Raw genomic sequence first — 16,007 nt, 5'->3', positions numbered from 1 at the left:
CCATTTTGGAGAGTATCCACTGAACGTAAACAGCGTATGCTATTCTGTGTCAGCTGCCACGCGGATTTGTTTTCAACGTTGTTTACGCTTTGATTTGAACGAAAACAACATATCCACGTGACGCAGCTGACACAGAACAACATACGCTGTTTACATTCAGTGGATACTAGCGCTAGGGAGGAGACGAATTGTTGAACAAAGTCGTTATTTTTGTTTTCTTTGCGTACAAAAAGTATTCGCGTAGCTTCGTAATATTACGGTTGAACCCCTGATGTCACATGAATTATTTTACCGATCTCCTTGCTACGTTTCTGGACCTTGATCATGGTAGTACCCTTGCTGTCTATGGGAGGGTCAGAGAGCTCTCAGAATTCATCAAAAATATCTTAATTTGTGTTCCGAAGATGAACGGAGGTCTTACGGGTTTAGAACGACATGAGGGTGAGTAATTAATGACAAAATTTTTGGGTGAACTAACCCTTTAACTTCACTACAAACTACTAACAAAAATGAGGCTAACTACAGAAGCAATTTAAAGGGGGAATATATTTTTAATTATACTAGAATTATACTACAAACTAGAAATTTCTCTCACACAATCATAATTAGGGTAACAGCAGCAAAACTGAACAAAACTAGTTTAGATAACTTGCGATAAACAGCAGTATTTTAGCATTTTTTCTTGAACTGCCACCACATAATGGGCTTTATAAAACATGTCAGCAATTATACAGGATCAGAATATCACACAAAATCTGAAATGCACAATTACCTTGTCAAAGGATTTCCACTAAAATCTGCTACTTGGAGGGTTTTACAATATGAAATGCTTTCTGGGAGTTCCATAATATCTGTGAGGAAAAAAAGAAGAAACCGATTTAATCCACTTACAACAATAAAACCCTTGCTCTAGTTGAAACAATGGCTTTGTACAAAAACCTAGAGAGATTTAAGGCATTACAGGTAAACTTCCACCATTAAGGGCAGAGATGCCTATATTAAGATGCCTTCCTTTGCCCACATTTTAAGTTAGCATAGCATGCATCCTTTACTGAAACATGCAAGATGGCATTAAAACATTACTTAGCCTATAATTATGAAATAATGAACCTTATAAAAAAACAATAATACAAATTTTTAATCAATAAAACAATTTCCCATCTTACTCAACATCTGAGACTGTGTTGTTAGCGTAATGTTAAACTCTACTGGAATCAACTGTGAGTTGCGTATTCTTCACGTGAGGAGTGCTGTAGAGTGTGACGGTACCATTCACCCACTTTTTCAGAGGCCTTGTTTTTTCCTATAGGGACTTAAAGATATCTAACATATATAATAGTGATTTTACAGAATATTCTGAGAGCAAGGGGAAATTTGCATTGCAGCAATTTCCTTATCGCGATTCTCTGATCGCTGAACATTTCTGTATAATGCAGTTTTTCCACCAGGAATTCTGCTGTTAAACATGGTTAATTTAAAAATCAGTTGAAGTAATGCTGGCTGATGTTTCAACAAAAGCATATACCACTGATTAACAACCTCGTAGCTCACAGTAGGTTTGTCTTTACTAAGTTAAAAGTTCAAAATCAATTCCCCTATGGAGAAACTGAATGAAGTTTTTACTTGCAGAACATGAAGCAATCGTTGCTGTAAATAGAGCTGTCAATCTTGGTCCTTTACAGGTTCCATTTCAGATGCTTCCTTACAAGATACCAAGCTATGTAGACAGCGAGGCAGCTTATAGGGGTTTGGAACAAAGCAAGTATTTCAATCATTTCTCTGCCTGCAATAAAAATGGTGCTATAACTAAGATAGATCAGAGTTCAACTACAATATGATGTAAATTTATGAGGGAGGAACCTCCACTCCAAGACAGTGTGTAAACACACAAAGAGCATAAACCATGAAATGAAAACTGAAAAGTAGTTTATTCACGCTCACGGCTATATATAGAGTGTATATATATATATATATTTTAAAGAACACTGGAGTCCAAACAACATTCAACCCCACTTACTTTACATGTCTGGCTCAAAAATGTCAAAATATCATCTATGCTGTATAGAAGAAGAAATAAAGTCATACATGTTTAGTAGAGCCCGACCGATATATCGTTTTGCCGATTTTTTTACAGAACATAAAATGCAGATAAATTGCTTGTAACTGGTGTAAATACGTCGTTTGTCCAGCAGAGCGTGCTCCATTGTTTGCTACTGGTGACCTGGATGAAACGCTTTAAAGCTTAGAATACCATTTAAACTTTGAACAGCCATATCTCCATAACGGCGCAGCGGATCTGTACCAAATTCGGGGGATCCCTTCAGCTCGAGGAACCCTCTCGAACGCCGAATTGAGTGTAGGTCTCGAGGTCCCCTTTCGAATGAGACCGCCCCCGGGGTCCGGGAGTTACGGGCGGTTAAATTCGCGGTCGGGCGCTGACCGATCTGGCGATCCCAGGGGGCTACCGGCGCGTGGAGGGTGGAGTTCGGGAGGGCTCCTTGAGCTGAATGGATCGTCCGAATTTGGTGGAGAATCCGCTGCCGCGTTCGCGAGATAGTGACACAAGCCAACACTTTCACTTCAGTAAGGAGGTCTCTTGTTCAGGCAACAGCATACAAGCATTGTCTTATTCGACAGTAAGTGCCCTGTGAAGTGGACTTCACATGATATTCCGCCATGATTCCAGTTCCAAGGGAACGTACACGTTACATTCAAAGGGCATTAAAGTGCGCAAGACGTGAATTTAAATTGTATTTATTTACAGAGGTATATTATATCACACTTCACACTTCTCTAGTAAGTTTCGTCTGTGTGTGAAGACAGTAGCGCAAATCCGTGAATGAATGTTCCGAAGTGAAATAAACCTCAAAGGAATAAAGTTGAATGGAATTGAATTGAAATAAAGTTGAATAAACTTCAGCTTTACTGTTCAGTGCACTGATGTCAGACTCATTTTGGATAATAAAGTTTGTTAAATTGTTAAATGCCCTGCCTCCATTACATATCTTTGTCACGTCATTATAAGTTTTTGATCACCACATTTGAGTGATCATTGCAAAAAATGTGTTTATGTATATACTCTATTCTATATATAGTGCCAGTCAAGAGTTTGGACACACGCATGGGAAAGTGTCCCAAATTTTGACTGGTACTGTACTATAATACACACAAAGAATATCGGCCGGTATATCGATATCAGTATCGATATATCGGTATCGGCCCCCAAAAAACCCATATCAGTCGGGCTCTAATGTTTAAAAAGAGATGCAGGAGAGTAAATGGGGCAGAATTATATTTTTTCATGAAATATCCCTTTAAGTAAGACACAGGTCATTTGAAACCACAAGACACCACAAACCATGAAGTCTAGTTTTAAAAATGCCACTTGATCAAAAACAGTAAAAATAGCTGAAACAAGAACAGAATTTTGGGCGTGGAGATGCTGCGATCCAGGCTGGGAATTACTGTGAATGATGCTGAAATGTTGTATGTAATTGCGGAGCACAGAAACCCAGCTGCTGAAATATGCTGGGCGTATGCTGGAAGCTTGTGGGAAGGGCAAGACACGGGAGGCCAAAGTCTCTCACAGACATGTACAGTAAACAGTGGTCTGATAAACCAAAGGGCTTCTTACCATTTCGAGAGATGTCTAGCTCTACGAGCTGGTTGAAGTTAGCTATATCTCCCGGCAGCCGCTGGATCTCATTGTCACTTAGGCCAAGTTTTCTCAGCTTAGTCAAATTGAAAAATGGCTGAAACAGAGCAAGAAACACCAATTAATTGCTACTGCAGTTTGAATAAGTCATGCACAATCAGCAATACACTGTGCAATATAGTTGTATTATATATCATATGATTGAAAGACTAGCGCTAGTAATTATAGATGAAATCACAGAAATTAAATTACAGATCATGGAGGTATTTTTTCAAATATAAATACAAAGTAAATGTGTACACAAAGAGTGTAATACATAGTATCAAATAATCAAATAAATTAATTTATTTTTATATACATTTATTTACTTTGTGAATTTTGGGATATTGTATTAAAAAAATAAACAAATAAACAATTTTTTTTTTAAATGGTTCTTCCCAACCTGGCAACGTCATATTGCATTAAAAGTGCTGATGAGCTGAAAACACTGGCAAACATGTACAGTTAAGTTGAAGTTTAGTGATCTCTATTGAGATATTCTGATCCAATAAAAGAGTAATGCAGCCAGTCTGTTTTCTTTCACACTACTAAATACATATTTTGCCAATGCAGTTATTCCTTACATACAAAAAAAAGTACAGTAAATACTGCAGAAATGGTAAGAATAGTACACTAGTATGCTATTCCAAACATAGACTATGCAAATCAGGAGGGTGTTTAGAGAGGATTATGGGTAATTCTGATGCTGTACTGACTCACATTTGAGTATTATTGATGTGTTGGTCTAGAAGTACAAGACACACAAGAAACACCTCATACATAAGGGCTACAAACAGAACCACATCCAGATATCCCGCAATCAATTCACACACAAAAACTAAACTAGTTTATTAGGTTAGTAATTACTAATGTCCAGTGGCCTGGCAAAAGCAGCTCAGTGTATGGCTCTCTGTGATGTAATCAGCTATTCATGTCTATCTGCCTGACCTACTTGTTCAGTTCCTCCCACCTCTCACTGGCACCATGACTGACACGAGGAAAAAAGTGCATTTGAAGCACCCCATAAAACAGCACAGTCAGAGAGAGAGCAGAGCCCGTTACAAACAAACAACTGCCTGCAGCATCTCTTCAGCAGTGCTTATACTGTACCTTCTGCATGTTCAACTCAACTGAAGCATGTTTGGCTCTAGATGGCAATATTAGAGGATATAGTGCCAAAAAGATCATTATCATAAACAACACCGAGCGCTTTGGTGTGCATGGCTTCATTGCCAGTCACTTTAAACTACAAATGGTAAAATGGTCTACCATTGCCATGATGTCTTGCGGTCTGGTTGGAAGCCAGCCAGGGTCCGGAACCGGACTGCGGTCGGCTATTTGAGGACCAAGTCTAGTGTGTAGGTGCCCAACTCACTGTTACTTGGCTGAGAGTGCTCTGTGTTTCTCTCACACACATGGCAAAGAGAGAGAAAGAAAGATGGTCTTGAAAGATGCAAGATGGGCAAGATGTGCACACCAAAAGTGAATTAAATTATTTGCCAGAGTAGATTACATACAAAGTGAGTGCAAAGATGCAAATAGACACGAATTTGCGCCGGACGAAGAGAATGACACGAATTGGGTGACGATATTCTCCTCAATCGCGTCTTCCGTGTAAGTTGAAAATGTTCAACTTGAGCAGGAAATTCGGATGAGTGCTTATTGACATGTCCGGTTGTTTCAGAAAAAGGATGAGAACATTATTGCAACTGTCTGCTGACAATTTTAAATAAGTATAAAGAATGGCATTGGTTTTGTACATGTAATTTTACTTTAACGTTATTAATAAAAATGTTGTTCAATTAGCATGTTTTTGTGTTTTGCTTTGGTACCGAAATTGGTACCGAGAACTGTGAATTTTCACTGGTATTGGTAACGAATACTGAAATTTTGGTACCGTGACAACACTAGTTGGGGTACTAGGTGCTCGCCTTTGTATTGGCATGCACTCCCCTCAGCATGGCAGCGTGGGTATACCGTTCCCCATAGCGACCCCTAGAGGACGCAGTTCGAAGTTCCCTCTGAAGGAAACGTCTCCGGTTACGTATGTAACCATGGTTCCCTGAGAAGGGAACGAGACACTGCGTCCTCTAGTCTCATCGCCATGCTTCGGATGTAAGCTTCAGACGAAGCAGCGGATGACGTGTTCTCCCGGCGCCCTTTTATACTGTGGTCGCACCGGTAATGACATCATAGGCTGTCGCCGGCCAATATCATTGTTGTGTTTAGATGTATGCTTCAGACACCGGTATCGCCGAAGGCGTTCCCCATAGCGACCCCTAGAGGACGCAGTGTCTCATTCCCTTCTCAGGGAACCAACTATCGGTTGATTAATCGGTTATCGTATCAGTAAAATCCACTATCGGCCAACCTCTTTAAATGACCGATAATGCATCAAGCATCACTACCAGCCCATAAGTTCTATCATGAAAAAAAAGCTTGATTGACTAATGCTCAAGATGATTAAAGTTTAGTTGTTATGCTTTCAAATCATATCACATGGTGAAGAAAAGCACCACGTTGGCCAAGCAAATTCACCATGCTTACCAAAACAAAGCTCCTTGGTTTGAAACTGAATTCTATGTGAGCAGTGCTTCACACTTCGCTACACTATTAACAATGGACCTTTATGAAATTTCACTGAAACAATCCAAAGCCTGATCCATCGACTCCATGCCCTACGTACTTCTGGTATTTTCCCATGGCAAACTGTGATAGTAGCAAACTCTTTATTTAACTCTAATATCTGGCCATAAAGTATAATTTATATTATTAACTATATTAGTAAACATAACATTTCACTAAGGAGTTTCAGAAAGACTAAATCCCTTTAGCTTAAAATGGTAGACTGTCAATCGATATTGCTTTGTCCTTCCTCATGATTTCACTTTGTGCTTAATTGTGTTCTGGTGCGATCGTTAAGGCTAAATGCAGAAGTGATCATGCACAGATTACATTCTGCTTCACAATAACAGGAGGAGGTGAAAAAGCCAGAAGGATCATGAGGACCCACCTTTTCACAATCCATAATAATACTAAATCAAGATCAAGCAATCTTTCACCATTTCTGCTCTGCAGAATGTTTCTGCCCTCCCTGAAGTTGCCTTAGAGCAGGGTGTTGCCTTACTTTCTATGATTATGTTTGCACTTTAAAGGGATAGTTCACCCAAAAATGAAAATTAGCCCATTATTTGCTCACCCTCAAGCCATCCTAGGCGTATATGACTTCCTTCTTTCAGATGAATCTAATCGGAGTTATATTAAAAATTGACTTTGATCTTCCAAGCGGTTTAAAAAATAACCATATTTAAAACGTAATAATCACTTTCATCTAGCTTGCGCCAACAGCTGTACACGGAAGCAGCTCCGGGAGGATGACGCAAGATGTCGGCCTTGTGCATGCGCCGGCGAGTCTCGTGAAAACCAACGTTTGTTTATAGGAGCAAAGGAAGCAAAGTTTCCTTACTTTAGCAAAGGAAAACCAGTCTCCTCTTGGCTTATATCGAAATCCTCCGACATTCTTCTTTACGAATCCTCGTTTTGTACTTCTAATTCGTGACCGTTGTTTTGTTTTGATCTCTCCCCTGCACTTCCACGTTCATCACTTCAGAGCGGTGTATGCGCAATGCTGACGTCCATACGTCATCCACCCGGAGCTGCTTCCGTCAACTGGTGGGCAAGCTAGATTAAAGTGATAATTACGTTTTGAATATGGATATTTTTCTTACAAAAATGCATCAATTCACTACAGGAGGCCTTTGTTCACCCCCCCGGAGCCGTGTGAGGCACTTTTTATTATGGATTGATGTGCTTTATTTCACTTCTTTTGGACTGAAGTAATGCAACACCCGCTGACTGCCATTAAACAGCTTGGAAGATCAAAGACAATTTTTAATATAACTCCGACTGGATTCGTCTGAAAGAAGAAAGTCATATACACCTAAGATGCCTTGAGGGTGAGTAATTCGTGGGCGAATTGTCATTTTTGCTCAGGGAACCAACTATCGGTTGATTAATCGGTTATCGTATCAGTAAAATCCACTATCGGCCAACCTCTTTAAATGACCGATAATGCATCAAGCATCACTACCAGCCCATAAGTTCTATCATGAAAAAAAAGCTTGATTGACTAATGCTCAAGATGATTAAAGTTTAGTTGTTATGCTTTCAAATCATATCACATGGTGAAGAAAAGCACCACGTTGGCCAAGCAAATTCACCATGCTTACCAAAACAAAGCTCCTTGGTTTGAAACTGAATTCTATGTGAGCAGTGCTTCACACTTCGCTACACTATTAACAATGGACCTTTATGAAATTTCACTGAAACAATCCAAAGCCTGATCCATCGACTCCATGCCCTACGTACTTCTGGTATTTTCCCATGGCAAACTGTGATAGTAGCAAACTCTTTATTTAACTCTAATATCTGGCCATAAAGTATAATTTATATTATTAACTATATTAGTAAACATAACATTTCACTAAGGAGTTTCAGAAAGACTAAATCCCTTTAGCTTAAAATGGTAGACTGTCAATCGATATTGCTTTGTCCTTCCTCATGATTTCACTTTGTGCTTAATTGTGTTCTGGTGCGATCGTTAAGGCTAAATGCAGAAGTACAGATTACCAGATTACATTCTGCTTCACAATAACAGGAGGAGGTGAAAAAGCCAGAAGGATCATGAGGACCCACCTTTCATAATAATATAATAATACTAAATCAAGATCAAGCAATCTTTCACCATTTCTGCTCTGCAGAATGTTTCTGCCCTCCCTGAAGTTGCCTTAGAGCAGGGTGTTGCCTTACTTTCTATGATTATGTTTGCACTTTAAAGGGATAGTTCACCCAAAAATGAAAATTAGCCCATTATTTGCTCACCCTCAAGCCATCCTAGGCGTATATGACTTCCTTCTTTCAGATGAATCTAATCGGAGTTATATTAAAAATTGACTTTGATCTTCCAAGCGGTTTAAAAAATAACCATATTTAAAACGTAATAATCACTTTCATCTAGCTTGCGCCAACAGCTGTACACGGAAGCAGCTCCGGGAGGATGACGCAAGATGTCGGCCTTGTGCATGCGCCGGCGAGTCTCGTGAAAACCAACGTTTGTTTATAGGAGCAAAGGAAGCAAAGTTTCCTTACTTTAGCAAAGGAAAACCAGTCTCCTCTTGGCTTATATCGAAATCCTCCGACATTCTTCTTTACGAATCCTCGTTTTGTACTTCTAATTCGTGACCGTTGTTTTGTTTTGATCTCTCCCCTGCACTTCCACGTTCATCACTTCAGAGCGGTGTATGCGCAATGCTGACGTCCATACGTCATCCACCCGGAGCTGCTTCCGTGTACAACAGTGAGCGCCTAGCTAGATTAATTTGATTATTACGTTTTAAATATGGTTAGTTTTCTTACAAAAATGCATCGATTTGCTACAGGAGGCCTTTGTTCACCCCCCGGAGCCGTGTAAGGCACTTTTTATTATGGATTGATGTGCTTTATTTCACTTCTTTTGGACTGAAGTAATGCAACACCCGCTGACTGCCATTAAACAGCTTGGAAGATCAAAGACAATTTTTAATATAACTCCGACTGGATTCGTCTGAAAGAAGAAAGTCATATACACCTAAGATGCCTTGAGGGTGAGTAATTCGTGGGCGAATTGTCATTTTTGGGTGAACTAACCCTTTAAGACAGTGACCATTTGACTTATATGTTTTGTAATTTATCTTATGTACATTTTTATTCATATATTTATTTTAATATTTGTTTAGTTTCTTAGTGTCCACAAATGGCATCTATAGAATTCTTCTGAGTGAAAGACAAATCCTTGAATCTGAGGCAACATCCACTAACTAAGCTAATATTGAAGAGAAAAAACTTTGTAAGAAATACTTATTCAGGTAAACTTTACAACTCTTGGACAACCAGCAGAGAATGGTGTGAAACTGTCGGAAAAAAACTGTGTGATTGCTCTTTGAGGTCCATGAAATAAATGAATAATGCATTGCGTTTCATGCAGCTTTTCAAACCCCATCTGCAAAAGCATCTGAAAACCTTCATGGTAATTTAAAGAAGCAGCCACAACAATGAGGAGGGATTTAGGACATCAGTCAAAAATTGTATGCAAATAATTCCATATTCCTCCACTAGCATGCACAGTTAAAACTAATCTGATGGATTTAAATGCACAATATGTAAGATTTTTGTAATAAAATATCCAAAAACCACTTGCACAGTGTGATATATTTCATGCAGTTGTGTACTTATGTTATCCCAAAAGTTCCCAAGTATTTGTAAAACCAGAGAAATTCCAATTTTAAATAATGGCTCGTCCCAGTTCATTGTCGCCTATCAATTAAACTTGTGATAGACTGTCAGTCATACTGTTCCTTGACAATGTAAATGTTCTTTGCTTGCTTTCTCTGCATAATTTATTCGCTGTTTGAATAACTTTGGAAGGTACAGGTAATAAAAAAAAATGTATTCATTACATCCGTGAACATGATTCGGACATCTCCCATCGTTCCACTCTCCTTCATAGCATCATCAAGCTTCACCTTTGTTATAGTTTTGAAAATGTGACCTCTAGCAGTGAAAACTTATTGTCCCTTTAAAGAAACTGATCACTCAAAAAATGTAAAAGAGGGGAGGAAAAAAACAACAAAATCTCACTTCTGTCATTCCAATCCTGATATATACAGTGCACAGCATAAATGAGTACACCCTCTCTGATTAAATATAAAAGATGTATTTTCTTAATGATCACTTATATAATTCACAGAAAGATGGCAAAATTGAAATGCATTAAACATATTCTTAATAAAAATAGATATACATGCCATTAATATCTGTAAAATAAGAAACGTTGCCAATTTTTGTTTAAATGAAGGATTGCAGAATTGAGTACAACCTAGATTTAATTCAACCAAGTGTAATATTCTAGAACTTAATATGTCCTCCATAACTTGAAGTACACTGCTCTGACACTTCTTGGCACTGAGTGTACAAGTTCATGACAAACTTTCACATCTGTGCTGTTTAACTCCTGGAGGACGACCTCCTTAAATGCCCTGGTCTTTAATGGGGAGTGTTGCTCAGCTCGTCTCTACAGAATTTCTCACAGCTGCTCAAGAGTGTTAAGATTGAGTGAAATACATGTCCACTGAAGGATTTTCAACTCAGGGAAATTAATATCTTCATTGTCATGTAAAAAAAAAAGCTCAACAATGCAGAGAATGAGAAGAGGGTAGCATCCTCAGCTTCAGGTTTTTGTATTACATCACACGGTTGTGTGTGAATTCATGACAGCGTTGTTAAAGTACAACTCCCTCACACCTTCAGCACTCATACATCCCTTTAGAAGAGCTTTACTACCACTGAATGCCACTGTGGGAACCAGGCACTTCTCACAGTACTCATCCTCTGGCTACACCAGAACATGTTGGATGCTGTTAGATCCGAAATGATTGAATTGGTCTCATGAGACCAGAGTATGGATTCCCAGAAGTCTATATTTTGAAAATATGGGCCTTGGAAAAAGCTAAAGAAGTTTATGGTGCTTTGGCTACAGTCGGTAGTTCTGGTGTGGATAAACAACCATGCATGTCACTTTTGCATGCTGCATCTTACTCTGTGAGATAAAGCGTCACTCTTTTCACAGCTTTTGCCGGCTCGGAGACACTTTCACAGTGTTTCTCCTGCTCTTTTTCTAGCAAAAACTCACTCATCACTAAATGAAAGCTTAAAGTGAAGACCTGATTATTTCAGGGGCCTTTTCACAAGTACATTGTTTTTGCAATTTCTGTTACTTTGGGTATATTTTCACATTTAAACCAATAATTTGGTATTCCTCTTGTACCATTGTCCTCTTTTATGCTAAGAAATAAATCTCTCTCAAGTGGTTTCATTGTTGTCAGCATTAAGTCAGAGTATGATTCAGTGGGCCATATAATACTTAATTATCAAGAAATTACTTACCTTTAACAGTTTTGGTTCAACATACATACCTGTTGATCAATACTTGCCTTAACCTTACACCAGAATTTTTTTTTTAGCTTTATTTAGTAACTTTTAGGAGGGTGTACTCATTTTTGCAACACAACATTTTATCACTTTGATAAGAAAATTGTATTTTCTTGAATAATTTTAACATTCTTCATTGGTAACTGATCAAGCAGACTTGCTGGAATATTATATCTCTAAAAAAACCATAACATGTCTTCTAAGCAAAGAGTAATTGCTGAATTTGTTAAGTTTCAGAGGGGTGTACACATTTATGCTGTGCACTGTACCATTTTCTTTCCCTCATGAAATACAAAAGGAGAATGTTCAAGCTGCTCTTTTCTATGAAAAAACATGGATGATTTACACTTAGAGCTGTGCAATTAATCAAAGTACGCTTTCGATTTCGGCCTCCAATGATTATTAAAATACAATAATCGAGATAAAACGATTATTGCACCCCATTCCACCCCCTTTCCAGCGGTGCGCTTTTGCTCCTCCATAAAAGCCCAATTTCACATGCAAATCAGTAAAATCTTATAACACGACTTTCGCAAAATGGGACGTGCTTGATTTATTAAAGTTGATTCGATTTATTCATGTTTTTAAAAGCACAAAAGAAAACTTGCGCTGTTCCTCGGGAGGATTTCTGTGCGTGCGCTCAGAGACGGAACAGAACACGGACCCTTTTAGCTTAAGGTGCGCGCCTAAACGGTCAACATGCAAAAATGTGTCAAAATACGGCGGTTGGTGATTATTCACATAAACCAGAATCGTTAATGTAATAAGTGAACGTAGACAGTTGAGAATGAAAATACGTGTATAACAGTAAATAGGATCCGTGCGGCTGTCTTAAAGTGACAGCAGGCTAATATTCCTGCTGTTGACTGAGTGCTTCATATTAATCAAACAACAAAAGACTGCTCTTGACTGAAGGACTTTTGTAGCTTTAATAAGAAACAAAGGAAGTTTAATTATTACAATGAAGACTATGCTGTTTTATTTTATATTGAATTATTCAATTTCTGTAGTAGGCTGTTATAGCTAAATACTTTAGTAGGGCTGCACGATTAATCGAATGCGATTGTTATGTGCATTTTGTTAGTAAAGCCAGTTCAGTAATCAGCAGTAAATCATCATCACGTGCTTTCAGATGGAGCAGCATTTACTACACAGTAAAAAAAATTCCGTAAAATTTACGGTAAAAAAACAGCAGCTGTGGTTGCCGGAATTTTACCCTTAAAAATATGGTAGCAGCCCGTATATAGTAGGGGAATTTACCGTTAACCATTTAACAGGTTTTTACTGTAGCATTTTTTCAGTCTTTTACCGTTAAATTCACGGTAATTTTTTACAGTGTACACAGAGCCGTAGTTCACTGACAAGTTACCAAAAATTAAAAAATAAATCGCGATTACGAAATCGAAGAAATCGTACACGATAATGACAGCTGTTTGCATAGCTTCTCAGTGAACTACGGCTCTGTGTAGTAAATGCTCCTCCATCTGAAAGCATGTGAAAACACCACATTTAATAACATATTTTTACTCCAAACTCACTTCATAACGTCAGTCGTCAGTTGTTTGAAATAAATATTTCTGTGAGATGATGTGGCTTCTTACACAGAATCAGGCACGCAACATATTTCATAGTATTCTAAACAGTGATAAAGGCATTGCATTATAAATATACTTTATTTCAATGAAAATTATAATAACTCAGATAAACCATATATTGTCATAATCGTGTGTTTATTAGTCATGTTGAATCAATAAAAGCAGTTAAATCTTCTGTTTATTCAGCTACCGTTATAGGCATTTCCTGGTTTTCTTCTGCGAGGCGTAATTGGAGTTTCAGCGTGAGAGCGCTCTCTGGCCTTTGGATGGAGATTTACTGCTGATCACAGAACCATTATAGGAGTTAGTTATAGGAGCATTTGCATCTAATGCTCATTATATTAGCGTTAGCTGCACTTATGCTAACGATTAACTACTCTAATAACAGAGATGTTCATTCCAATCCGACATTCAAATTAAAATATTAAATATTCATATTCATAACAGAAGCAGTGTTTCCCACAGATTTGCTCTCTATTTGTGGCGGCATATAAATTCAAATTCATTCTCAGCAGGAGGCGCTTGCACAGCGTGAGAGATCAAGGTTTCCCCGGAAACGGCTGTAATCAAATAAGCACTGCGCTCACAAACGCTGCTTTATCAGGCATTACAGGCAAGATGAAACGAAAATGACATCCATAATTGTCTGAAGACAGTCGTTTCCTTCAGAAATACAGTGATATAAAAACACCGCACCCGGTTTCGACTTTGAGACGTGCAGTGCTCATGTTTATTCGGTTGGTCTGAATGAAAATGTAAATTCATTCTTTGCCACTAGGTGCCGCTGTTGGAGCGGTAGCTGTTTCCCCGGTAACGCTGTACACAAAACAGCACTGCGCTCACAAACGCTGCTTTATCAGGCATTACAGGCAAGATGAAACGAAAATGACATCCATAATTGTCTGAAGACAGTCGTTTCCTTCAGAAATACAGTGATATAAAAACACCGCACCCGGTTTCGACTTTGAGACGTGCAGTGCTCATGTTTATTCAACGAAATCAAAGCCTTTTGGAAAATCTATTTATGGCGGTCAGTTTTGATATTGTGGCGGGCACCACAAATAAATCAATGTATGGAAATTAAACTTACCTGCTTGAACTCTTTCATTTGATCCGGGGTTTCTGTCTTTAAAGTGTTTTGCTAGTTTGATGTGTTTCCCCATTTTGAGGTCGCCATGTCTCAGTGCTTTTAGGAAGAGAGCGCATCTGCGCACCTTTCAGATAGCGCATCATGAACCGGATTTACCGGGTATTTAAAAAAACCTGGTACCGTAACGTTTAAATTTTTTTTTGTACCGACTTGGTACCGAAGTACCAGGTTTTTTTGACAACACTAATTACAATATTGACCAAAATAATTATTATGATTATGATTTTTGCCATAATCGAGCAGCCTTATTTACACTGCCAAGCCATTTGAAGTTATATAGCTGCTTTGTGTGAGGAACAGAATAAAACTTTAGTTTTGTCTACAGACTAGTTACACTACGATGTTTATCAATACCTTACAGTCCAATTCATCAGAGAGCAGTTGACTCCATCACTGTACATGCTGGCTTTAGGTCCGAGGCTCAATGCTCTAGAGAGGACATGAACACATGACTGGCTATTCGTGCCAAACAGCACAACTGAATGGAGCAGAATGCAGATTTGAAAATAGCAGTGCACGCTTATTAAGATAATTATGGTGATATGCATGAGTAGCAGAGACACAGTGTTCCTCTCAATGATTGGTCAGCGAGTCTTCACATAATGCCTTATGCATTCGCTGATTTTGCGATTTTTGTATGGTAATAATTAGGGATGCACCGATACCACTTTTTCCAGTACTCGCCCGATACCGATACTTTTATTTTTGGAACTTGCCGATACCGATACCGAAATTTTTCTTGCATTTGTATATTTTTTTAATATTGGGTACAGAAACCAAAAGGGTATGTATAATGTTAGTTGGTTAACTTCATTTATCAAACAGATACAGTCAAACCAAAATGTATTCAGACACCTTCAACATTTCTCACATTATATTCACTATAGTTTAGAAAATGGTAATAAAATATGACAAGAACTCAGAGTTAAACTGTGTCAGAACAAATTCATCTTGATAATGTTAGATCATTTTGATAGAAAGGTATGTAATAGATTACAATCAACCAAAATAATTCAGACAGCTGTTAGTATGACAGTATTTACACAACTATGAACACTTAGTCGGGCAGCCCTTAGCCTTAATGACAGCCTGTAGTCTCCTGGGCATGCTGTCATCCAGCTTCATGCAAACCTCAACTTCAGTTTTTTCCCAGACTCGGTCTGAATAATTTTTGGACCCAAATTTGTATCAATTTTACTGGTAGTCCACTGTATGAAGAATTTTTGGGTATGATTTGTCACAGTTTAGTTTATTTTGCTATCCTCACTTACATAAATGAACTATAGTGTCCTGCACCCACTAGTAAAAATTATATCTGGTCTCTGAATCATTTTTGGTTTGACTATATATCCTTCGGTTATTTTCACACTTAATTATGCCCAATAAAATGTATTTTACAAGTTTTTGTTACTTTCACTGTTCATTTCATTGCTCTATGTACATCGTCTTTAATTTAATAGCATTAGAGCTGCTCCATTGCAGCGGCTCAGTACTGTAATCACACGCTTTGCTGTAATAATGCAGGGAACCACTCGTTATAAAT

At 38.2% G+C, this 16,007-nt stretch overlaps 1 protein-coding gene across 1 annotated transcript in view; it reads right to left on the bottom strand.

The window, feature by feature from the left end:
• Nucleotides 1-16,007, bottom strand: part of LOC107597704 (leucine-rich repeat-containing protein 1-like) — a 69,855-nt gene that overhangs the window by 39,151 nt on the left and 14,697 nt on the right. The window contains exons 2-3 of the mRNA XM_016288871.1: nucleotides 3,635-3,752; nucleotides 773-851 (exon numbers count right to left, since the gene is read on the bottom strand). Coding sequence (XP_016144357.1) covers nucleotides 773-851; nucleotides 3,635-3,752 — 197 coding nt within the window. The remainder of the gene's footprint in view (nucleotides 1-772; nucleotides 852-3,634; nucleotides 3,753-16,007) is intronic.

Source organism: Sinocyclocheilus grahami, unplaced genomic scaffold (genome assembly GCF_001515645.1).
Source record: "Sinocyclocheilus grahami isolate Dianchi unplaced genomic scaffold, SAMN03320097.WGS_v1.1 scaffold235.1, whole genome shotgun sequence".
NCBI lineage: Eukaryota > Metazoa > Chordata > Actinopteri > Cypriniformes > Cyprinidae > Sinocyclocheilus > Sinocyclocheilus grahami.
This window is presented reverse-complemented; position numbering and strand designations above follow the sequence as displayed.